We start from the raw sequence: 27,720 nt of genomic DNA on the forward strand, positions 1-27,720 counted from the left end.
ATTTTTCTATTATAATGGGATTTTTGTAATTTTATATAAACACATATTTACAAATAATAATTTATTTTCATTTATTCCTTTTTTATTACATATATTTAATTATATATATTCTTTTAAATATAATAATTAGGTATATTTTTTAAAAATTCTTTTTTTTTTTTTATTTAGTTTAAACATACTATGACATATATATTAAAAAAAAGTTTATAATTTTCATAGAATAACAATGTATGCAAATGAAAAAATCAAAATAAGTAAAAAGTTAAACATAAAGAAATAATATAATAATACAAAAAAAAAAAAAAATAATTTTAACAAAAAAAGTCAACAAAAAAAAAAAAAAAAAAAAAAAAAAAAAAAAATTAATTAAAAAAAAATTAAAAAACATATTCTAAATAAACAAAAAATTTCCTAAATAAAATTATTTTTAAAAACTTTCAAGATAAAATTTGAATAAGATATACTTCTAAGAATATGAAGATATATAATATTAAAAATTATCATCATTATTATTTAATTTTATTTAATTATATCAATTAATATTTTTCTAAACAGTTTTGCTTTTTTATAATTTACATCTATAACCTAACAGAAAAAAGAAAAAGTATTTTTATATTAATACTAGCATATATTTAACAATTTTTTTTTTTTATATATTATACATTATATATAACTTAATTTTAACAAAAAAATGTAAAATATTTATGACAAAAGTTTAATTAATATTTCTAATTTTTTTTTTCATATCATAAAAAATAACTTACATTAATAATATGAATGTTAGTATTCTGTGTTAATAAATCAGAACAATTTTTATCATGGATGTCTTTTAGAGAAAGTAAGTTATTTTTAAATATAACATAAGAATTATCATTATTTTTTTTTAATTTTATATATATATATAAATTGCATGAATTTTTAACTGCAACTTTATTTGATGATAAATTAAGAGAATTCTTATTCTTTGAAAATTTTTTAATTTTTATTTTAACTATGTCAAATATATCATAGCAGTATTCTAATTTTTTTCCAAAAATATTTATTACAAATATATAATTATTTATTAATATTACTAGGAAACCATTCATTAAATTAAAAATGTGATTAATGTAATAGCCCTATAAAAAAAATGAATTAAATGAAACAATGATATAATAATGTAAGTTAATATATAAAATGATATTTTATTTGAAAAAAATATTATTCACAATATAAAAGTAACACTTTGTTTTAAAAATTTCATATATATATATGTACTTACGTTCATATGAAGATTTAAATTTTGTATTATATTTAAAACTAAATAATTTTCAATACTATATTTTTTCATCATTTCAAAAAAACCAAATGATAACTTAGAAGGATAGGTATTTTCATAGTATATTTTTAAAAGATTTCTGCCGTTTTCTTTTTTTAAATTATTATTAAAAAAGAAAAGATTTGTAGAAATATAAATTAAAATAGTTAAACCCTTTATAAATAAGCTGTGCATATTAAAAATAATACCCACTGGTATTTCTAAAAGGCTATTTCTCCAATTTATAAAATTATAAGAATTTTTAAAAATAGAAGGAAATATATTATTTACACATATATATATACGATTTAAATAATATTTAAATTGATTAATTATTGTTCTATTTGAAATAATAATATGATTTTGTTTTTCATAAATAGAATCAACAAAATTTTGATCAAAAGTAAAAAAAGACAACAGTTGTACTAAATGTTTCATTAATTTTAAAAAATTGTGAGAAAAAGATCTATTAAAAAAATTAATATGCCTTTTAATTAATAAAAGAATTTTCATTATACTTCTTTTTAAATACAAACAATTATCGTAATTTATGATTCTACTATTTCTTTTCTTCTTTTTATTAATAAATAACTGGTCATATATATGGTATTTTTGCTCTTCTTTTTTTTTCTTCATTTTTTTTTCTTCTTCTTCGTTCTGTTTTTCTCTATAGTTTTTTAATAAATATAAATAATAAGATGGATTTCCTATCATATCCAATGAATAAAAAAAATATAAAATGAAATAAAAAAAATAATAAGAAAAAAATTGAAAAATATTTTTCAATGCTAGTGACTTTTCTGTGAATAAATTACGAATGGATAAACTATTTAAAAATAAATAAGAATTATGTATATTCAGTAACCTTATAATATTATTTAAAAAATAATTTTTTTTTTTACAAAAGCTATTATTAAAAGTAATGGAATATTTCACATTCAAAGAAGAAAATTTTAAATTATTTATGAAAATAGAATTATAATTTTTTTTCTTAATTTTTTTAATAATTGATATTACATAATTTTTATAACTGAGGCTTTCATTATATAATATTTCTTTTTTGCTAACATAGTTATGTTTGTATATTATTCCATTATTCATTAATTCATTAAAATAAAAAAAATGATTTTGCTCTTTATTATTATTATTAAAAAATTTATTATATTTTTCGTAATTATGTATGTTTCCTTTTCTTTTTTTTTTTAATGTATTATGTAATATATTTACTTTATTCTGCTTATTTTTAAATGCCTTTTCATTATGTAATAATTGAGTATATTTATTGTTATCATACGAAAAAAAAGATAAATCGTAACAACTGTTTCTATTTCTACCTAAATAATTATCGTTTCTATAAAATGGAATAAATTTATTATAAGGATATGTATACATAAATGAATTACAATAATATATTTTGTTTTTTCTTATGCTATTATTTTTATAATTGTTATATTCAAGTAAAGGATGGATTAAAGTCTTAAAAATATATATAAGAAAATTGAAATCAATATATACATATAATGAACTAATATTTATAGTTAATTCTTCTATATCTATTATATTTTTAAAGGAGTTATATATAATATCTATTTTATCATTTGTTCTTATTTTACATCTACATTGAATTGCCAATAAATTTGAATCTTTCTTTTTTTTTATATTAGGTGAATTATTATTATCATTTAACAAATTATTACAATTACATTTTTTATTATATATGCAGATATCATTACTATAATTATGACCAATATTATTACAATTGTTCCTACAAGACTTAATATTATCTCTATAACAATTATTAATATATCCACTTGTTTTATAATCAACTTTTCGACAATTTTTATAATTTTTCTTCATTAGATTGTAACAAAGGTTATTATTAAAGATAGAAAAATTAGAATCATTTTCAATGATATTATCATTGGATTCTTTTAATAATTCAAATTCATCACCGTTATTAAATTTACCAATACAATTTACACAGCTTTTTGCGTCTTCATTGCTGTTATTATCTCTTTTACTAAATATTACCGAAGTGAATACAGTTTTATTAAACTTATTTTTATGATTATTTAGAATAATTAAATTTTTTAAAAAAAAATAATAATTTATAAAAATATTATTTAATGAATTAAAAAAATAAATATTCTGTTTAAACAAAATATTATTCATAGATATTTGCATGAATTCTTCATTATTATTATTAAAACTAATTATAATCTTAATAATATTTATAGTATATTCTTTTGTTTCAGTCTTTTTCTTATTTAAAATATTTTTTAATTTATTATATTGTGTTTGTTTCTTTTTTTTTTTTTCTTTTAACTTTTTCTTCTCTTTGTTTTTATTTCCTTTAGTATTTCTATGAACATTTATATTATTATTTATTTTATCATAGAAAAAAATATTGGTAATATTTTTTTTTTTATTTTTTTTTTTTATTTTATATAATTCTGTCTTTTTTATGATTTTTTTTATTTTATTGATATTATAATAAAGCAATTCTTTCGTAAAGATATATTTCTTTAAATTAAAAATAGATGTAATAAGAATACTTTTGTACATATATGTATATAAATGTAATAGATTACCACCACCCATATAAATTCTTTTCATATCATTTATTTCAAAAGGATTAAAGGAAAATACCTTCTTATTTTTTAAATATAAATGAATCTCTTTTTGTTTTTTTTTCCTTTTTAATATTTTATAATCATTATAACAGAAAATACAATTAATTTTATTAATATGTAAAGAATCATACGATAATAAAAATTTACAAAATTTACTATTATTAAATATTACTTCATCATTTCTGTAGTTTTCATTATTTATATTTTGACTAATATTGTTTCTATTATTTGATTTGATATTATTATTATTCATACTTAAATTATTTTTATTTTTTATTTTTCCTTTTTTGTAATAAGTTTTGTTTAATAGCTGTTGTTTGCAATATGAGCAATCTTTAAAAAATAAATTTAAAAACAGTGGATATGTACTTTTTTGAGTAATTAAATAAGAATTAGGTATTATGTTATTAAAAGCAATACTCGGTTCATTTAAAAACAGACTAAGATTTTGTTTTTTAGGATTGTTAAAATTTTTTTCATAAGAAGGAATTTTTTCATATTTTTCATTTTGATAATTGCTAAATTCCTTTTTATTTATAATGTTATTAGCATGTTTTATATTATCATATGAAAATAAATATAATTGTTTTTTTTTATTTCTTTTTTCTTGCTCTTTTTCTATATATTCTTCTTCACTAACATTATTGTAAACTAAAAATAAAGAAGAATTTAAATGATTCTGAAAATACATAGGAAACTTTTTATTCTTTTGTATATATATATATGTAATATAATTTTCATCTACGTATATAAAATATTCTAGAATATATAAAATGTTGGAGAAATGATTAATTAGAGGTATAACATTATAACTCAAAATGGTTTCGTTTAAGCACTTTCTTTGAAAAGTATCCACTTCTTTGCTTTTCATTTTTTCATTTTTTAAAGAATATTGCACTTTTTTAAAACAGTTTTTTAAATAGTTAGATTTCTCTTTCTTTTCTTTGATTTTACTACTTGAAAAAAATGTATTTATATTCTTTGCTTTATCAAAATATCTCACTTTATTGCTATAAAAACTATTTCCCGAAATATATGTCCCTAATTTTTTCTTTTCTTTATATGATGTATAAAATGAATTATTATTATGATCATAATTATTGATATTATTATAGTTACTATCAGTTTTTAAAATTCTATAATTATTTATTTTAATTTTGTTTAAATTTTCATGAACAATATTTTTTTCAGTAGAACTATTAAGAGAACTTTCTAAGTTATTGAACACGGGATTGAAAAATTTATTATTATTATTTTTTTCTTTTTTTTTGTTCTTCCTTTTATTATTTAATATGTAATTAGATGATATATCATCAATATCAAACGATGTACTATTTGATAGAAATTCATACCTATTTCTATTTTCTATAAAACAATTGCTCTTTTTGTCTTCAGAATATTTCTTTCTATAAATTCTATTTACATCTTCTATATTTTCATTATCGGAATGATAAAATTTTTGACTGCACAATTTCTTATTACTGAGATTTTTATTTATAGAAATATTTTCAATTGCTTGGTATTCTTTCTTTTTTTTATTAATATTTCTTAAGTTACTATAACATTCTTCTATAGAATTTTGTCCAGATTTACAATTATATTTGTTATTCTTTTTTTTTTGCATTTCATCTTTTTTATAATTATAAATATTGTTTCCTTTTAAATTATCATCAGACTGGTTAATCAAAATACCATATGTCCAAGGCATATTATAAGACATGAAAAAAGTATTCTGTTTTATTCTGGAATTTTCTAATTTGCTGCTATTATGATTAACATGATGATGATTATATTTTTCATTTAATGAATTTCTTATCTTATCTAAGTTATTTTTTTCTTCAATAAAAAAATCTTTAATATTTTTATTTCCAACATTCATATAATGAAAATACAAATTTTCTTCATTTAAATATAATTTTTTTTTTTTATAATTATTTTCTTCCTTTTTTAAATTTCTTAAACTATTATTCATTTTCTTTTTGTTTATATTTTTTTTTAAGCACAAAATAGATGCCCTATATAGAGAATTTTTGTTCATTGAATTATTTTTTACTTTTCTTATTACATTTTTTTCTTTATCAATTATCTTTCTCATCTTTTCATAGATTTTTTCATTATTTATATTATATCCACCATTCTTAAAGGAAAGAAAAAACTTATTAGAATCAATTTTTAATCTTATTAAAAATAAATTATTTTTTTTATTATAAAAATCTATAATTCTGCAAGAATTTCTTTTCAAATCAAAAATATCATATTTAAACTTTTTATTTATTATTTTATTATCATTTTTGTTTTTATTAATATTATTTACCTCACTGATACTTTTATCTTGAGTTAATTCATAAGAATTCAATTGATTGAATAAAGTTTTAAAGGATGTATTATTAGCATCATATGTATTATTCTTAAGTTTATTATTATTATTATTATATAAATGATTTGTATATTTATCGAAATTATTTGCTTCATTAATATTATTTTTTTTAAAACTGTCAGTTTTTATTTTATTACATTTTATGTGATCATTTAAAATTTCTCCATCTTTGCTTGTATTTTTTTTTTTTTTTAAATAGTAATATTTTAATTCAAGATTTAAGTCGGTATTATTAATAAAAATATACTGAGGTAATAATTCATAAATAAAAATAGAAGGAAAATAATTATTTTTAAATTCTTCAAAGTATTTTTCATAATCAATGAAACTTCTATTATAATCAAGTATCCTAATAAAGGGAATATTATAATTATTATCACAGTTGTAATAATTAAAAAAAGATTTTACCTTAATTAGGCATTTTACATCGAAATTTATTAGTCTATCATATTCATATCTATATATTTTTTCGTTATTTTTATTTAGTTTTCGATAAGTGGTATTTGTGGTTTTTTTCTTCTTTAAATGAATTGAATTACTTTTTATTTTATCTTGAATATAATTATTGCAATTATAAAAAAATAAAAGTTTTTTTTTTTTTTCTTCATCATAATTATCTCTCTCTTCGATGCTAACATAATTTTTAATTACTAAATTTTTATCATAATATTCTTTATGCTTCATTATTTTTCTGTAATTTAGTTCATAAATTATATTATCTGAATTATAAAGAAATCCTAAATTATTTTTATGTTTCTTAAGAATTACATTAATATATTTTGATGATATATTAATATACTGATTGCTATTCAATATGTTATTTTCAAAGTATATTGTTTTATCTTTTTTATTTCTTTTTTTAAATAATTCAAATTTATTTAGATTTATATTCTTTGTATTTATTATATCATATGTATTGCAACTTTTTTTTTTATCCAAATCACCATGTAATGTTTTCTTTTCATAATTGTCTTCATTAAACGAATTAGGTAAGAAATGCATAACTTTATTGAAATTTTTCTGTCTATAAAATCTTATTTTGAAAATATTATTACATAAATAATATGCATTGCAAACATTTTCATAACTATATTCTTCTTTTTTATCACTGAAATAATATGTGCTCATTAAGTCGAAATTGTACGGCAGTTTATGAATAATAACTATAGGAGAAAAAATAATAATACTTACAAAAGAAGAAATGTTTGAGTATATTAAATTAGTTTCTAATATGTTATTATCCTTATTAATTATTACAGTTACAATTAATTCAATTACATTGTTATTATTCTTGTTCCGAATCCTTATAAAATTGGTTTGAATATGTTCTTTTTTTCCTTTACATTTAAAACAACAATTATTTAATATTCTATTTTTCAATTTATTACAACTATAATTTTTTAAATTAGAAAAATTATTAAAACAATTATAAATAGATCTTTTTTTACTTTGAAAGTTTTCATTTTCTATTTTATGATCAGAACATAAAGAAATGTTTTTGTTAAAATTTTCTTTATTACTTTCATATGTATTTAAATTACTTCTTATATTATGTTCATTACTTTCAGTACTATTATTAATGTGATTATTACTAATATTATTATTATTAATAGTAGTAGTAGTAATATAATTATTTTTATTATAATTATTTAAGTTCTCTCTATTATTATCCCATATTAAATAATTTTTTATGTATGTATTTTCAGAAAAATATAAATCTATATAAATTTGATCGAATTTTTTTAAATTCATATAATAATGATATCCATATGAACTAACAAAAATAAATTTGTTTTTCTTTTTATTATTTTCTTTTTTTTTTAAGCTATTATAGATATATAAAAAAAATCCATTAAATAAATAATTATATATGCATACAGGATTTTTTATAATAATATTTTTTACTATAAATGTACCAACAAATGATTGCTTTATTTTTTTATCATATATAGAATCATTCTCTATAAAATTATCTTCATTTTTCAAAGAATTATTCAAAAAATAATTATTTAAAGTATAATTTAATGATTCATTATTCTTATGATTTTCATTTTCATCAACTCCCGATTTTTGTGATTCATTGATTTTTTTTTTTTTTAAAAACAACGAACTATCCTTTATATTATAATTAAATATTTTATAATATTTATTTATATATATTGCATATACATATACCCTTTTTCTTATACATATGCTTTTATAATATATTTCATCTGATGATGATTCTTTTTCTATTTTAAATAGGTTTTTTTTTTTTTTTCTTTTTATTTCGGTATTATTATTCCTATTTATTACAACTGATGGTTCATTTTTTGTATGACTTAAATTTTCATTAGATAAAAATTTGATTTCTCTATTTTTCTTAGTTTTAGTTTTGTTAAACATTTCAATTTTTTCTAAGAACTCCATCTTCTTTTCACTATTTTTCATATTATTTTGTATGCATTTTTTTATATGTGAATATTGCTTTTCTTTTCTTGTGATACTATCATTACTATTATCTGTGTTGTCATTTATTCCTTTTTTACAATAAGGAAAATAAAATTTTATCCCATATATATTATTTAAAATAAAAGAATTTAAAGATATAATATCGTTTCCATTAAGCAACATTCTTTTTATAATTAAACCTGATACATCCTTTTCTAGTAATAAATTTATAGAGGATTTTTTTTTAATTACACAAAGAATATTTATATTTATTTTTTTGTTAATAATACAATTACTTACATAAAAATTAATATAATTAATTAATGAATTAATTTTTTCATTTTCGACATCCTTTCTTTTTTTTATATTGTTTCTATTAATTTTTTTTTTAATTAAATTATATATATAAATAATCTTTAGTAAATGTAATTCATTTAATTTATGAGTATCCATATTGTAATTAGCATTATTATTATAGTCCTCATTATTTCCATTACTTTTATTATTATTGATATCGTCATCATCATATATTTCTCTAAGATTATTATTATTATAAATATATTTATAAGGATCTAAGTCATTTAAAATATGAATATCTTTATCATAATTTTCTTGATTATAGTTTTTGTTATAATTATTTTGAACATTTTTATTAGTATTATACATATAATTTGTTTTAGAAAAGTGTTTATTATTTAAAATTTTTTCTATATTATATATTTTCTTGTTCTTACTTATATATGTATCTTTTTTTTTTATGTAAAAATATAATTCATCTGTTTTCTTTTTTTTACTATTGATAAAAATATCCTGAATCTTTTTTTTTATTTCTTCTTTCTTTATTTGTTTTATATAATTACAAATAGAATAAATAATTTCATAAATTTTTTTATAGAAGACGATTTTATAATTTAACGGAAAACTTGAAAAATTGTATAAATTAAGAGGAGAAATAAAATGTAAAAATAAAATTTTGCTTTTTTTGTCAGTTTTTGATACAATTAACATAATATTTTCTTTCTTATTATCCTTATTATTAACGAAAACAGGAATTACTTCAGGAAATCTTAGAATATCTACATTCTTTAATTTAAATATTTTTTTGTCTTTTAAGTATAAGTTCCATTTTTCACCTAAGTTAATTTCAGTTTTATAAATTTTTATGCTTAATATACATTTACAGTATACATTCGATTTATTAATACTTCTTGACAATCCTACATATATATTATTTGGTAAAATTACTTTATTTTTTTTATAATTTTTTTTATAAAAATATTTACATTTTGTTTTCAATTTTTTTAGCATATTTATATTTACACCTTGAATCATTCTTTCCATATTATTACTATTTCTTTTAATTTTCTCTTTCTTCTTTTTTCGATTTATAATTTTTCGAAATTTAATCTTGTGATTTGTGTACATATTATTATTTAAAATACTTGTATAGATATTTTTTTTTTTCCTTTTTTTTAATTGTATCCCTACTTTTAATCCACTACAATTATGGAACATTACATAATAATTATTTATATTATTACATGAATATGATATATAATTTTTTTTTTTTTTTTTTAAATCGAAATAATCAATTATTTTAGGATATATATTTGAAAAATAAACAATTTTTTTTTCCCTTTCATTTCTTATTTTAAGATTATTCATATTATCTATTGTCTTATCATAATAATTTGAGTGTTCTTTATGTAACAAAAGAAATCCATTGTTATTTGCTGGTTCTTCCTTTCTTTCACTAAAATCTTTTAAGGTCTTAATTTCATCATTTTTTACTGATTTATTATTCAAAGAAGTTGAATTGAAATAAGAATTTTTGCTTTCATTAGTCATTAAGCTGTTACTATTTTCAATTTCCATATCTTTTAATGTTTTATACTCTTCTCCCTGCTTTTTTATTTGATTAGCGCCTTTTCCAATATTTAATTTTTTACATTTATTTACTTTTTTATTATTTTCGTCCATCTTTTTTTTTAATTTTAAAAACATATTTACTATACTTTTAGCAGTTTTTTTTTTCATTAATTTGTTTTCTTCTATCTTTTTCATTATTCTATAATAAATATTTATTAGTAATTCAAAATAGTACTTAAAATGTTTAAGAGTAAGATTAATATAAATTTTATGTGTAAATACAATGTAATTGTTTATTTTTTTTAAATTATTAATTTTAATGAAAAATTCTACTTCTTCAATTATACTCTTCCATCTGTTTGCTAATTTATCATATATGCATAATTTAAAATTAAAATTGCCTAAAAAATAATTTTTTTTTGCATTTTGAAGCATTTTTTTTGTTGTATTTTTAAAATTCGGATTTTTTTCTATTTTTTTTTCCTCATTGTTATTTTCATGACACTCAGTATAATAATAATTATTAATGAACTTATAAAAATTTTGAAATTTCTCAAGCTCCTCTCTATTATTATCCTTATCTAAATGTATCGTTGATAAATACTTACAATTATGAGAACTTCCCCCGCAAAAATCTCTTATTATTATATTATCAATTTTGCTCTTTTTTTTTGTCAGTTTATCATTCTTTAAATTTTCTTTCCTATTATATATTTTATTATAAGATAATTTACCTTTCTTCATACTGTTATATTTATTAATTATAAAAAAATAATCAAATTTATCATATGTATTAATATAAATATTTTTTAACAAAAAAAATAAAAACGGATTAGAGCATTTCATACAATAATTGTTTTCTATAAATACTTTAATTTCTTCAATTATTATTTTTATTTTTCTTGTTTTATAACTATTTCTATCATTGCTATCTAATTTTATTTTGTTTTGTTTTTTTTCATATTCTATTATATGAGGTAAATTTATATTTTTTTTAAATTTAAAAGATTTTGTATTTTCATAAATATTATTATCATGGAAGATGTAATTAGTTAAGTGAGAATAATTTAAAGTATCATTTTTTACTTCTTTTTTATTTTTATTTATTAGCAAATCTGAAGCATATTTAGATGGTCTAGTTAAGGAATTAATAAAAATATAATTTTTATTATCATTTATTTTAATTAGATTATTAAAATAATAGTTACTTTTAATAATACTTTTATAATTATCAAGTATATTTATGTTATTATTTTTATAACCGTTCTTAAAAGAACATTTATCATTATTTTTATTTTTTTCATTTATTTCATATGTAATATTTTTTTTCTCATTATATTCATTTTTATTTTTATTCTTACTTTTAATTTTTTCTTTCTTTTTAATTTTTTCAAACATTTTGTCTATGTAACCAACAGGTTTTATGTAATTATAAATATTAAAAATATCAACAAAATCATTGTAATCAAAATGAATAGAACACTTTTTTAAGGCAAATTTTAATATATTATTATAGTACTTTTTATTCTGTTTTTTTTTTATATTACTACTTTTTAATATATTTGCTTCTTTTAAAATTACTATCTTTTGCCTATTATCATATTTATCTATTATCAATCCCTTATTTAGTTTTAATAAAAAATTAGTATTGTTATAATTTCCCTTTTCTTTAATATTACAATAATTATTATTTTCTACGTTATAATTCTCTTTCCTTGTAAAAATAGAGTTATATTTTTCATTGTAAGAATTTTTTTTTTTTTTTTTTAAATCATTTAATTTCTTATATTTTTCTAATTTTTTAATTTTCTTTTTAATATAGGCTAATATATTATTTATACTTTTGTTATTAATTATATAAGTGATTTCTATTTTTAGTTCATTTAACTTGTTTCGTTCATTTATGTTTTCTATGTTTTTTTTATTATCAATATATTTAAAATAGTTACTGTTTTGTGTAAAACTGTCACAAAATTTGTTTGATTTCATTAAATATTTATTATGCTTTTGACAAATAAAATCATTTTCTTGATTAAAATTTTTAATATATTTAATTGATAAATTGGTTATATTAATGTTAAAAGTGCTATTGACAATAAATGATTCTAAATAATTTTTGTTATAAGGTAATTTACTATGTTCATATATTAATTTAATTTTAGTTCTTTTTAACAATTTTTTTTTATATAAAATAGGATAAAAAATAATTTTTTTTTTTTTTTTCTGCTTTTTATAAAATTTTGAATAATGAGTAAAATATTTCCTATCTAAAGAGTTTTTATAAACTTTTTTTTTCATCAAATTGCTATAAAGGTTAAGTATACTGTTGCCATACGTATTTTTTTTTTTTTTTTTCTTAATATTATTATTATTATTATTTAGAGAAAAAAAATTTTTCGTAAAAATATTTTTATTAATAAAGATATCGGAGTTTATTTCATTGTCATTTTTACTACCTAAAACAAGAAAAGAATTTTTTTTTTTCATAGAATCTAACGAATTATTTTCCTTCACATTTTCTCTATTTTTATTGCTTTTTATAAAACAAAACAGAAATTTATTGTTTATGTTAATTTCTGATTTATTTTTTTTATTGTAAGACTGTTTCAAAATTCTGTCTACGTCATATTTAATATAAATATCATAAATACCATTACTATTATTGATATTGTTTTTACAATTAATTAAGTCATTATTCCAGACATTTGTTTTATTAATATTTATCTTTTCTCTATCTTTGTTAATCAGAAGGTTTTTATTACAATTAAATAGATGAACGTAATTTTTAATGTTGGAAAAATATGTAGATAAATAAACATGAAAAATATTAGAGGAATAAGGTATTTGAATATATATGTGAGTAGTAATTTGGTTTGTTATTATTTTATTTGTTGATTCAAACATATATATGTATTTTTTTTTAATTTTTGAAAAAAATATATCATATAAATATTTGGAAAAAACAAAACTATTATTGTTATAAATACAATTCTTAAAAAGGGAATAATTTTGTTCAGGTAAAGTAGGGAAGAAATAATCTTCAGATTCTATATCCTTATATATATATTTGTCATTGTTACAATCCTTGTTATATATATCTTTATATTTAAAAAAATTTTTTTTTTTTTTTTTCTCTCTTATCTCTAAAATAATATTTTTTAAACTTTTTTTCAGAATTTTATATTCTTTGCTACTTCCATTTAGAAATGATGAATAATTTATATAATTTTTGTTATTTCTTAATGATTTTTTCTTCTTACAAACATCTTTTTTATATATTGCTTCATTACTAATTTTTAATTTGTTATTGTATCTTTTACAAGCAATATTTTGATCATCACTACTACCCCAAGCTATATTATTGAAATAGTTAATATTCTCTTTATTACTTTGATGATTCATTGGAGTCTTCTTATGAAAAAAGTTTTTCTTATTAGATTTATTAATCTTTTTTTTTCTTTTCTTAGTTCTTTTTAAAGTATTCTTAAATTTTGAATATAAATATTGACTATTTAAAAAATTGTAATTTAAAAATAGAAGTCTTTCATTTTCATACATATTATAAGATTGTATTATTACTTCTTGTTTTTTCTTATTTTCATTTTTATTTTTTCCTTTTATTTTTTCAGTCATATAATTTAAGTTATTTAAATATGTTTTATTACTACTTAGGGAATTCCACTTTTTATTAAAAAAATTAAGAACATTTTTTTTTAATATCTCATTAGAGTTTCTTTTAAATAAGTTTATATTTGAAATATCACTCTTTACATATATACTTGGTCTTGTATTAGTATCTTCTATATCCTTTTTAAAATACTCATTTAAATAGCTATAATTATTAGATTTTTGCCAACTTAAGTTTGACATAAATTTATGTTTCTTAAAATTCACAAGATTCAAATTTAAAATAGAATTTCTTTTTAGTTTATTTTGTGCAATTCTATTTTTTGATATATCACTTACGCCTATTAAAAATTCTTCGTATCTCCATTTTTTATTAGAATTATTATTAATTAAAAAATTTTTCAAAATTTTATTTTTATGAGAAGAATGGTTAATACTTGGTGTATCATTAATATTACCAAGAACTGAATTAGAATAACGTACTTTACTTATCTTTTCATCATTTACTCCTTTTAAAAAATTTGTATTAGCAGAATTTTTACGTAAATTGAACATATTTTTAATACTTTTTTTAAATAATGATTTACTATCATAGTAATATTCATATTTTAGTAATATAAAAATATAATTAATCACAATTGTGTTTATGCATATATTTGATTCATTTATTCTTATTTTTGTTAATATTGATTTTCCTACACTTTTTTTTTTTTTTTCTTTTTTTAATTGATATATATTCTTTAACTGTTCTCTAATTCTAATAAAATTTTTATAATTACTTAGATTATTTCTATGAACATCCAAATAATTGCTGATTTCCTGTTTATTTTTCACTATGCCATTATTTTTTAGAATATTAAAAATATTATTTTCTTTTTTTAAGTTATTTATTATAATTTTTTCATTATTATTTTGAATCATTTTTTCTTCATTTTCATTTTTCCTTTCTTTTTTTTTTTTTGTTATATAAAAAATTTGTTCTAAAAGTATGCAAGAATATCTTTTTTTTTGATTGTTATATTTGTGTATTAAATAATCTATTTTTTTTAATTGTTTATAAGAACGAATTCTTTCTTTATCATTTTTTTTTTTTTTTCTTTTTAATAAATTATTTTTCTTCGTAAATAAAAATAGTTTATATCTGTTTTTTATTTCAAAAATAAGGTTACAAAATTCTATTTGTTTATTTTTTAAAAGATCGTTATTATCATTAATGTTATACAAAAAATTTGTTTTTATAGAAGCAGAACTATTATTTATACTAATAATATTCATAAAAAAATTAGTATTTTCCCTTTTTTCTTTAATTTTATATGTATGATTTTTTTCTATGTATTTTATTTGTTTGTCATTTTCCATTTTATCTTTATTTTTTTCTTCATTTATGTATTTACGTTTAACATCTGTTTGTTCGTCTATCCATACATTATTAAGTCTATTATAAAATAATTCATTAGCAGAAAAAATAGAGAATGCATTATGGTTTTTATTTTGTCCTTTTAATTTAAAAATATAATTCATTGAATTGTGAATGTTATTTCTTGATGAGATACATATAGATAATAAATCGTTTTGTTTTTCCTTATATATATAATTTGTAGAATTATAATATATGCCCTCCTCTCTTAAGTAATCCCTTCTTTCATCAATAAATAAATATTCTTTATGGCTCTTTTCCTGATTATATGAGTCTATAAAAGTTTTAGAATGTATTATATTTTTAAATTTTTTTTTTAATTTCATTAATAATCCTATGTTTTCATAATTTTCTTTTTTTTTCAATTTATTTAAAATTTTATTTTCATCAAAAAGTTCTGCATAACAATGATCTATTATATTTTTTTCTTGAAACACATCTGAATACAAATGTTTATATTTCGACTGGCCATATTCTTCACTTTTACTAATATTATCTATTTCTTTTTTGTAATTCTTTTTAAAGATATTTTTAGTTATATATTCATTTATAGTAAATTCATTTAAACAAAAGCAAAAAATATTAAACTTTTTAATTTTCCAAACGTTTAAGCTAAGCAAGACTAATTCTATTAATTTATTTGCATTATTGTCAATTAATTGTACATGTATAGAATTTAATTTAAAATAAAGAAATAAGTTATTATTAACTAACGAAAATAATTTTTCGAAATATAATTTTTTTTTTTTTAAGACCTGTGTTTTATCCTTAAAATTCTTTTTTTTCTTCTTAGTACATGTATAATCATAAAAATATGTGAAGCATTTTAAGTTATTACGAGAAAAATACTTTTTATTATAGCTTTTTTGAAAATTTCTTTTACATTCCTTGTTACTTAAGGTATTAAATGAAAATAAATAATCACATTTCTTTTTTTTTTTTTTTTTTTGCTTCTTGTTATTTCCAAATGCAATTTCTTCTTCATTTAAACTTTCATAAGGTATTAAATTATTATTATTCAGTATGCTATTGTTTTTTGAATTAATATTATCTTTTATTATATTTAATATTTCTGAAGTGAAAATTATATTTAAATTTTTTATTTCTATTAGTATATTTATAGAATATTTTTTGTGAAAGAGATTTTTAATTTCTTCATATATTTCACTTAAATTATTATTTCCATCACTTTTTAAAATAGATATCCTAGAATTTGAATATGAATTATTAAAATTTCTGATAAAATCAGAGTAAAAATATTTTATTTCTTTATTTTCTTCATATAATGAGTTAGTATTTTTATGCATCTTATTGGAAATGGATGAATAAGTAGGATGTTCTATTTTTTGATAATTTGATAATTTTTTAAATAAATAAAATGAAATGAAAAATTCATTAGATAATGGAATTATAACACTACTTTTGTTTTTTTTTTTTAATTTGTATTTTAAAAATAATCTTCCTTTTTTATAAGTAATATTTAAATAGTAAAAAATACCAAATATTTCTTGTATCCTATTCTCTCCATTTATATCTTTTTTCATCTTATCACTTGCATTAATAAAATTATTAATATTAGATAAAGATAGTGCAGAAAATATATTAAAATTATGAAAACACATATGATTAATTCCTTTTATATTTTGTTTATGTTTATCTATGTAATTTATTTGACTATATACATTAACAGTGCCTAGGTTTATAAAGAAAGTTTTTTTATTTTTTTTACTGGAAGATAAAAAATTTATTAACGGCAATTTTATTTTTATGTCTATCAGATAAATAATAGGAATGTTTTTCTTTCCTTTTTTTTTTATATTATTTGGTTTTCTCTTTTTATTGATATCATTTGTTCTCATTGTATTAAATAGAATATTCTTTTGATATATAAAATTGTTTTTATTTAAGTAATTTCTACATCCTACATAGTTATATTTTCTTAAATTTTTGTTTTCTTCAAAAAAACTTATATATTTACACTTATTTTCATAAGATACTGTAAAGAGGCTAAACATTTTTTTTTGAAATTTTAAATAATCTTTATAAATATATTTTGATTTTAAAAAATAAATATCATCTTTATATTTTTTAAAAAGATTTTCTCTAAAATTATGATAAAAAGTTTTATTGGATATTTTTTTTTTCAAGGGAAGAATAGCAATTACACAATCGTTGATAAATTGATTTAATAACAATAAATCAACAAAAAATAAATAGATATATGATTGATTTATTTGAACAATTAATTCATGCATACAATTAATCCTATCATTAGTTTTACTAGCTATGTTATTTATGATAGTATACAATTTAGATTCATAAGAATATTTTGCATAAACAAAACATCTATTTTTACTATCATTCTTTTTGTTAATTATGTTTGTGTTTGTATTATTGTCCTTCACTTCATAATATAATTTATCATTCTTTTTATTTTTCATTTTATTACTTATTTTATTTTTAGTATATTTTTCTTTCTTTTTTAATTTTGTTTTTCTTTCTTGTTTTTCATTAAAAACTTCATCATATTTACTAAAAAATATATATTTGTTATTATAGTTTAAAAATTTGATACTACCTACTTTTAACAGATAACTATGATTTTTAGATAAAATATTAAGAAGAGATACTTCTAATTTGTTAATAAAAGTATTAGTAAATGATTGCAAAAAAGTTATCTTTATATTTGATATAAAAAAGTTTATGTTTTTATTGATTCTTTGATTAATATATGATAGTGAACTATTTTTTTTAGAAATATATAATTTTTTTTTTTTTATGAAAAAAAATTCTTTGTTACTTACTGGGAAACTTCTATTTTTATTATTATAATAAAAATAATTTTTCCCTTTCTTATTAATACAATTTTCATGTTCACTTAAGTAATTATCAGCTATATGCCATTCTTTATTTATATCACTACTGATACTAGAATTACAGAAATTGTTTTTCCTATTATTTTTAGATATATTTGATGTATATTCATTAGAATTTACATAATTATTGTAATTTATATAATTAAAATAGAAATTAAAAACATCGTACTTAAAAACTAATTGCATGATTTTGTCTACTATTTGGGTAAGTTTTTGTAAAATAAGAGAAGATATATATAACACATATGAATAAAAAGATAAATTTATTTTAACGTTTTTATTTCTTTTATATTTTTCTAGAGTAATTGTTATATCAACTAAAAAATCGTTTTCAATAGATACACCTGTACAGAAATTATCTTCAGTGAAACCATATGCTTTTTTTTTTGGACTTTTTTTTATTTTTTCCTTATAACCTAATATTTGTGTTTTTATATTTTTATTAAAATAATTATAATTATTTTTTAATTTTTCATTCATTAAATTTAGAACATAGTAGTTATTTACATTTTCTATTTTCTCCATTAGAGTATTATAAATATAGCCACTTCCTGTTGTTTGATTTTTACTAATATCACTTTTTAAAAAATCATTTAAATTTGATGAACTGTAATTATTACAATTATTTTCATTCTTTGCATTTAAAGCAATATCATAATTTTTTTTTCTTGCCCAATTTTTTTTTTTTCTATGAAGTGTACTTGGTCTTTCGCATTCTTCTTTTTCCGTGTAAGATAAGTTGTTGTGTTCTATTTTTTTGTCTAAATTGTCATTGAATAAATTATAATTCATATTTTCGTAATTCGTATAATAAGAATAAAAATTATTAATTTCTTCAAGAACCATATTACGGATTAATGTTCTTATTAGAAAATTTTTAAACAGACTATTTTCAAAATATATTCCACAACCATATAAAGTAAAATTAAAAGAGTTATCAATAATTACACTTAATTTATCTATATATAACTTTAAAGATATATTTTTATACATTTTTGAAATTTCTAATATATCAAAACTACTTACTTTAGTTTCATTTTTAGTTTCTTTAATTTCTTTTTGATCATATAAAATAAAATATACTTTTTTTTTTTTTTTTTTCTTATAATTAGATGTTTGATTAATAAAATTATTTTTCTTCATACTATTACTACTTGATGAAAATTTATATTTTTTTGCATTTGTTATTTTATCTTTCTTTTTTAATAAAAAATGAGAATATGTAAAATTTTCGATAACACTGCATTTTAATGATAAATAAAGTTTATTTGTTTTTTCCTTATATTTTTCTTTTCTATCATTTTTAATTCTATTCTTACGATATATTCTTTTTTTTTTTTCCCTGGAAAATTTAGATAAAAAGATAGATTTCTTTTCATGAGAATTTTTTTGAAAATTTATTAAATAATTTTCTTCATTTTTGATAGAATTAAAATAACAGTTACCATTAGAGGTATTGTTTATATTTGCTAATGATTTCTTGATTTTATTCAAATTATAAAATATTATATTATTTGAAAAACTATTATAAGAATTTAGAACATACAGAAAAAAATCATTATTATTAAATTTATGAATGGAAAAATTACCTGATTTTGAATATGTAATAATTTTCCTTTTGTTATTATAATTATCAATATCTATTTTATCATTACAAGCATATCTTTCCTTATGGCTACTAACAAGTATTTTGCAGCTATCATTCACTTGATTATCGCTTTTATTTTTTTTTTTATTGATGCTTGAAGATTTATGAGAATAAATTATTCTATTTTTCAAATGAATAAATTTAAATAAATTAAGTTTTTTACTCAAATTTAATTTAAATTTTACATATTGTAATTGTTTATTTTTTTGACAAGCAAATTCAACTGCTTTGCAACTGAAAATAAAAGAAGGAACAATGGAATTCTTACCCATATATATATATAATAGCACAGGTGTAAGAAAAATTATTTTTTTGTTATTTCTATTTTTTTTTTTTCTTTTTATTACAAAATGTTTATTATATATAAGTTTCTTATTACTTCGTAATTCCATAAATACGCATAATGATATATCTCTATTATTTTCATTATTATTAGTTTGTTTATTTATCAAACTATGATCATGTTCAATTTCTTTTTTTCTTGTTTTTGTTAATTTCCAATTTATATTGTTTTCTTCTTTTAAAATTGAAGAATTATATGAAATTTTATATGGATGCATAACTGAACTTGTGAAAGAATGTGATAACAAATCATTAAGTGTCTTCTCTTTATCTTTCGAATAACCAAAAGAATTTATGTTACATGAAATACTAGTTGATAAACAATTTTTTCTATTATAAGAACTTTTCGTTTTAAAATAATTATATCCATTTGATATATATCCACTTTTAGAACTACATATTTTAAAATTATTTAAAGAATTTTTTGAAGTTTTTTTTTCTTTTTGATTTAATGAAGAAATATAATTAGGAGTATGTTCCATTTTTCTCTTAAAAATATTTAAGGAATTTTTCTTCTTTTTAGGTAAAAAAAAATATTTATTATTACTTTCTTTAGAATTTAAACTATTATATGAGAAACATCTCTTTTTATATATATATTTTTTTTTATTCAATAAATTTGTATTTCTTTTTGAATAAGAATTATGAATTTTTAAATAATACCAATTCCTCAAAAACACATATGGATAATATTCCGATGACATTATAAGTGATTTATTTAAAACAAATTTTCTTTTTTTCTTTTTCTTTTTATAATCATTCGTACTTTTACATTCATTACTATCCTTACTTTTATTATTATCATTATTCTCCACCTTATCTTTACTTTCAATATTATTCTCAATTTTTATTTTATTTTCATTCTTCAACTTACCTTGATATGAATTATTCATTTTGTCTTTTTCTTTTTTTTTGTTAAAGAATTTTTTATTTGAATTATTTTTGCAAAAAGTATTTAGCTTCCTTATGCCGAATATATTTAAATAGTCAAAACAAATAAATTTATTATTAATGTATGATAAACTTAAATCATAATTTACTACATAAATATATTTTTTAAATATATGATATAATGTTATAAAGTATTTCACTTTATTATATATATAAAATAATTTTTTCAAATTTGATAAGCTGAAATTTATGAAAGCATTTTTTCCATTTTTTAAATGAATTTCTAGAACCTTTTCTATTAAATCACCCCTATTATTATGACCAGTGTAATTATTATATATTATTTGTACATTAAAATAAAAGAGAATATTTTTAAAAGATTTTTTTTGAAACAAAAAAAAAAAATAATTCATATTTATATCGTATGAATAATTAAGATATGATTTCAACTTTTTATCTTTCAAACATTTAAAAAAAAATCTACTTTTTTCCTTATTTTCATTTCCAATTTTTAATTTTGTAAAATTAGAAGACTTTTTTTTTTGTTCTATGGAAAAAGTTTCTTTATCTGCCCTTATTTTTCTAACAGAATTTTTTAAATCATAAAAACTACCATATATATGAGAAGAATTGGCGTTATAATCTGAATTGTTAGAAAGGATATACTTTTCGTTATAGTCATTATATTTGTTTGCGTAATCGTATAAACTTTTCTTCTTGCTTTCTACTTTATTAACTAAAAAGCTGTTATAACTAACTTCAGATGAAATGTTTTTTTTTTTTTTAAAGTAATTATTCTCTATAAATTCATCGAGAAAATCACTATACCCATTTTTATGAAAAAAATTATTAGAATAGTTTTTATTATCATCAAAAATGGGAATCCGACTTTTATCCATATTTTCAGTAAAACTTTTTTTTAATAATTTCTCGTTTTTTGAAAATCTATCTGAACTTTTTTTTAAATTATCACATTGAATATTGTTTTTCATTTTTTCTTTTTCTTCTTCGTTACTTTCTTTAGTAAATGACAAAGTATCATCATTCTGATATACGTTTGGCATTTTTTTTTTATAAACAAAAGCATCATTTGAATCAGTTTTATTTTGATTTAATCTATGCATTTTTTGATGTAAATCAATATAATTTTTTTGAAGATATAAATTGTAAACATTTATGAAATTTTTATATTTATTAAATAACATAGCTAAAATTCTCACTATATCTATTTTAATGTATCTATTAGCTTTATAGAAAGAAGAATTTACAGTTATCTTATTAATGTATAAAATAAGAGAAGGGTTATTTAGACAAAGCCTTTTGCTATTGATTATATTATTAATTAAGTATAAATGTTTTTCTTTTTTTGTTAAATTTTGAATATGTATATATTCTTGAATTTTATTATACATGCTTTGGTATGGAAATGACAAAATAATAATTTTTAAATTATAAATATTTATTTTTATATCTTTTTTTTTATCTTTAGATAATTTATATTTGAAATCATTGTAAAAAGGATATTTATATGTTTTTTTTAAATCTTCATCAATTTTGCGAAAATTACTATTTTCTTCAAGTTTATTAAAAATTAATGAACTTTTTCTGCTATTATTTTTGACTGAATTAAAGATTTTTTTATTATCTTCATTATTAGATAATTCGGAGTAATAAAAATTATTGCAATTTTCATCTATCTGATTTTTATTTAAATAATCTAATAAATTAATATGAGAATTTATATTTTGAAGAACTTTACAGGAACTTTTATATAATTCATAATTTATTTCAAAAGCTGTGAAAATGTCTTCTTTATAAGAAACTTTATTGTTGAAGTATAGTTTAGAATTGTGTTTATATAATTCTAAAAAGTTATTTAAAATAATATAATTTTCAGAGCAAATGCTGATAGAAGGAAAACTTATATCAATAATAATAGTACCATTTTTTATTTGAAAAGAAAAAAAATAATTTGTTATTTCATTCATATTTTTCAATTTTTTTGTGTCATAAAATCCTTTTTTTTCTTTTTTTTTTTCTTTTTGTCTTAATGCTAAAAATTCCGAATTTTTATTGTAGTACTTGTGCTTCATAGATTGTTCTACATGCTTATTCATGGATATATTGTTTTCATTTAAATTTTTAAAACTATCGCTTTTTTTCTCATTATCATTTGTTTGATATTTATTTCTAGTTACTTCTTTTTGGTGGTTATTCTTGTTTTCACTATTTGATTCTATATAATTAGTAAAATTCATTCTTTTTCCAAATGAATCTAAATTATAACATTTTTTTTTGAAATTTATTTGAAAATTTTTTCCATTTACATTAAAAGCATTTCTCTCGTTTAAATAACTATCTTCATAGTTTTCATAACTTGAATCTTCATTGCAAAATGAATTTAGATAAATTTTTGAATCATGAACATTTTCATTTTCAGCACTATTAGCATACCCATATTTTTCAAAAAATATATCTTTATTTTGATATATAGATGAAATTGTTTTTTTATTTTCATAAGTATGATTGTTGTGATCATACATTTTTTTATTTCTTGTTGATTTAAAATTATTTTTAACTAAATAGCTATCACTTAATTTTGATGATAATTGATGATCTAATTGCTTGCATTTTACAAATTTACTTGAGTTATAAGAATCTCCATTATATTTTTTTGTAAAACGTTTACTTTTAAAATTTTTACTGCAATCTATAGTTAATGAATTTGTATTGTTTGAAATAATTTCAGAATGATCAGAAGTAAGAAATTTTATGTTGGAATATTTATTTTTAATATAAATTAAACTGCATTTATACGAATTATTTGAAACTGTTTTGCTGAATTTTTTTAAATATTTTTTATTTTTTTCTTTAACTATTTTATAATATAAAATAGGGGTTAAATAAAAATTTTTATATATACATTTAAAGTATTCTCCAATATATATATTTTTTACTTTAGAAAAAAAGACAAAATTTCCTTCATCTTTTATATTCTTTTCGATATCTATTTGAATTCCATATAATGAAATAATTAAGTTGTTATTCATATTTGTGTATAAAGGTTTATTATAATTGAATTTTTTTTTTTTCTTTTTATTCTCATTCGTATTTTTTATTTTTTTTTTACTTTTTCCTTTTTTACTATTTATTCTTTCCTTATTTAAATTCTCATCATACTTATTTTCTAAATCCATTTTTTTTAATATATTAAAATTTTTACATTTGTTTGACTTATAAGATGAACTTAAAGAAAAAGATTTATATCTATCCTTTTTCAGAAACAAATCATCGAATAAGAAACCTCTTTTCTCTAGAAAACTTTCATTATTAATCAATTTTTCATAAATATCATTTTTTTTATCATTTATTCTATTTTTCTGTATGTTCTTTTTATCATAATATATTTCGTTTTTCGTTATTTTGTAATTTTTTTTTAGACTTTTTACATTTTCCTTTGTTTTATAAATTTTATTAAAATTGTTTTTGCTTAAAACAATATGATTCTTATCATAATAAATAATGGAATCTTGAGATGAATATTTCAAATGAAAAAAAATCTCTATTTTTTCAATATTAATTCGAATAATGAAATATTCTATATTTTTTTCATATTTTTTGTTCAAGTTCATATATGTTTTTTCTATATTACTACTATTTTCGAGTTCATCTTGCTTATAATTTATATCCTTTACATCATTTTTGTATAGATTGAAAACATTTTCTTTATAACCAGTAAAAGTGCTTTTAATTTTATCTATATAGTTATTTTTGTTATTTAAATTATTTCTTATGTTTCTTACATTTTTTATAAATAAGCTATACATATAAAAGAAATCCTTTCTTTGATAAGTTTTATCTAAACTATATACATTTAAAAGTAAACTTGCTTTCCATAATATTATTAATTCGTTAGGTATTGTTAAATCAACTAGAATTTCATTTATTTTTTTATTTATTTTTTTGGGAATATTATATTTTATATATTTATAAAAAATAAATAGCTTAAAATAATATATAAAGTCATTATACTTTTTTATTAAGCTTAATACATTTTTATTAAATAAATTTTTTTTTATATTTTTTAAATCTATTATTTTTCTCACGCTTCTATATGCACATATCCACAAATCCCTATATTTTTTTTTTTTTTTTTTTTTTTTATTATTAATTTTTTCGCTTTCATACAATGGTTTCAAAGAACTGTATAAATTTAATTCACTTACAGTATTTCTATTATTTTTTGGAAACCTTTGATATTTTAAATTATCAAAAATATCATCTTTATATTTTTTGAATACCTCTTTTTCTAATTTTTTTTTACATAGTGAATATTCTTCTTTATCCTTCTCATTTATATTGGAATTTACATTTGAAAAATTAGAGTTACTAAAGGAATTTGAAGATGATGAAGTAAATTCATTTGAGCTAATTTTTTCTTTTCTTTTAAATATATTTATATAATCTTTTAATATTTTATTTTTAAGAAAATTAGTTATTTTATCTTTTAATTTATCTTTTTGAATGTCAAACCATTTAAAACTATTTCTATTTATTTCTTTTGTATTTTTTTCATTAGTATTAATGTTCACATTTTCATGACTATAATTATCTTTTTCATAAATGTTGTTTTTTAAATTATGAAAATGACTCTCACATTCTTTGTTCTCATTATTTGAATAAAGAACATCTATTTTAATTAACTGTTCTTTATCATCAATAAAATGAGGCAAATTCTTAGAGTAGCTACCTTTTAAAAAACAGACACCTTCATTGGGATTTTTTATGAGATGTGAATTACTTTTCTTGTTTTTTTCTTTTAAATATTCTTTTTTAAAATACTCTTTATTTAAATATGGGTAATTATTATTTTTTTTTAAGTTGAAATCCTTTATATCATCTTTTTTTGAATAATCATAATTGTCAATTTCATTTTTTCTTTTAGTTTTTAAAAAGGTATTTCTTAAATGTGTTTTTTCTACTTTATGTTGTATATTATGAATTATATTATAGTAGCTATTTGAGTTGATATAGCTACTTTTCAAGTTTTTTTTTATTTTATTTAAAAAAAGGAAACTTTTACTCCTCTCTTTTGTATACTCCATTTTGCGTTTTCTTTTTTCTTCTTTCATTATAGCACGATTATAAACTATGTTTTGTTTATAGATAAAAGACATTTTTATATGCCTATAAATATTCACAATACTAAATAAAAATTCACTACTTATATTAAAATAAAGATGTGGTATATTAAATTTTATTTCTGTTTTATTTTTAAATATGTCACTATTGTTAAGGACAGTAATTTTAAATATTTGGGGCTTTAATATAAATTTAAAATCAAATTCTATTTTTATCTTTCTAGATTTCTTACATTTTTTTTTTATTTTTGTTTCTTGTGTATTGAATACTAATTTTTCTAATTTTTTACTCTGGAATTTCTGTTTTTTAATTAAGGGTGAATTCTTATCCAGATTAATAATATATTTATTGATAAATGTTTCTTCTATTTCTTCATATTTTATGTTATATAAATAACATATTTCTTTTATACATAGTAATAAAGGAATTTTATTATTTTGATTTTTAAAAAACAGTTTACATTTATCATTATAGTAAATACCTAGAGAAAATTGAAATATTTTATTTTTATCAAAATTCTCTCCTTTATTATCATTGTCATTTATTTTAACATTATTGTTGTTACTTTTAAATATTGTTGTGTCACTTTCTTCATTATCGTATATAATAGATGGAATTATAATTCCTAAACTATGCATTTTATCAACATTATCATCTTCATATCTTAAATGAATATTATTAATTTTAACTTTTAATTTTGTAAGTACCCATGACTGTATATTATTCATTAGTAAAGTAGTAAAATGATTGTTATTAATATTATTATTTACATGTATTTTTCTAAATTCTTCATACAAGCTTTCTAATATTTTTTTTCTATCATTTATCGCTTCTTCGTAAATCTTCAATCTATCACTTTTTTCTAAGCTTATAGGGATAACTAAAATAATTATGTTATTTATGTTTATTTCTATTCCATCCATTTTATATAAATGAGGTATTTTAATTTGAAGTTCATCAATATATCCTTCATTTATATTAAATCCATATTGTTTCAATATATTTTTTTTTAATTTTAAATTTTTATATTTAAGGATATTATTTTGAGAAGACACTTTATATTGCACATTCTCAAAAAAAGGATCTAGAGCTTGAAAAAAGGTTGAATGAACATATTCTTTTAATTTTTTGTAAATCATTTTGATAATTTATTTTTTTATCTTTTTTTTTT

At 17.4% G+C, this 27,720-nt stretch overlaps 1 protein-coding gene across 1 annotated transcript; it reads right to left on the reverse strand.

Annotated features, from left to right (window-relative positions):
• Positions 1 to 519: 519 nt before the first annotated feature.
• PRELSG_1450700 (hypothetical protein) lies at positions 520 to 27,688 on the reverse strand (the record flags this gene model as incomplete). The annotated part of the gene is made up of 3 exons (XM_028679595.1): positions 520 to 585; positions 765 to 1,118; positions 1,262 to 27,688. 3 exons carry the CDS (start codon positions 27,686 to 27,688, stop codon positions 520 to 522), a joined length of 26,847 nt encoding a protein of 8,948 aa, XP_028535293.1.
• Between the last annotated feature and the right edge of the window lie 32 nt (positions 27,689 to 27,720).

Source organism: Plasmodium relictum (genome assembly GCF_900005765.1).
Source record: "Plasmodium relictum strain SGS1 genome assembly, chromosome: 14".
In the NCBI taxonomy this organism is placed as follows: Eukaryota; Apicomplexa; class Aconoidasida; order Haemosporida; family Plasmodiidae; genus Plasmodium; species Plasmodium relictum.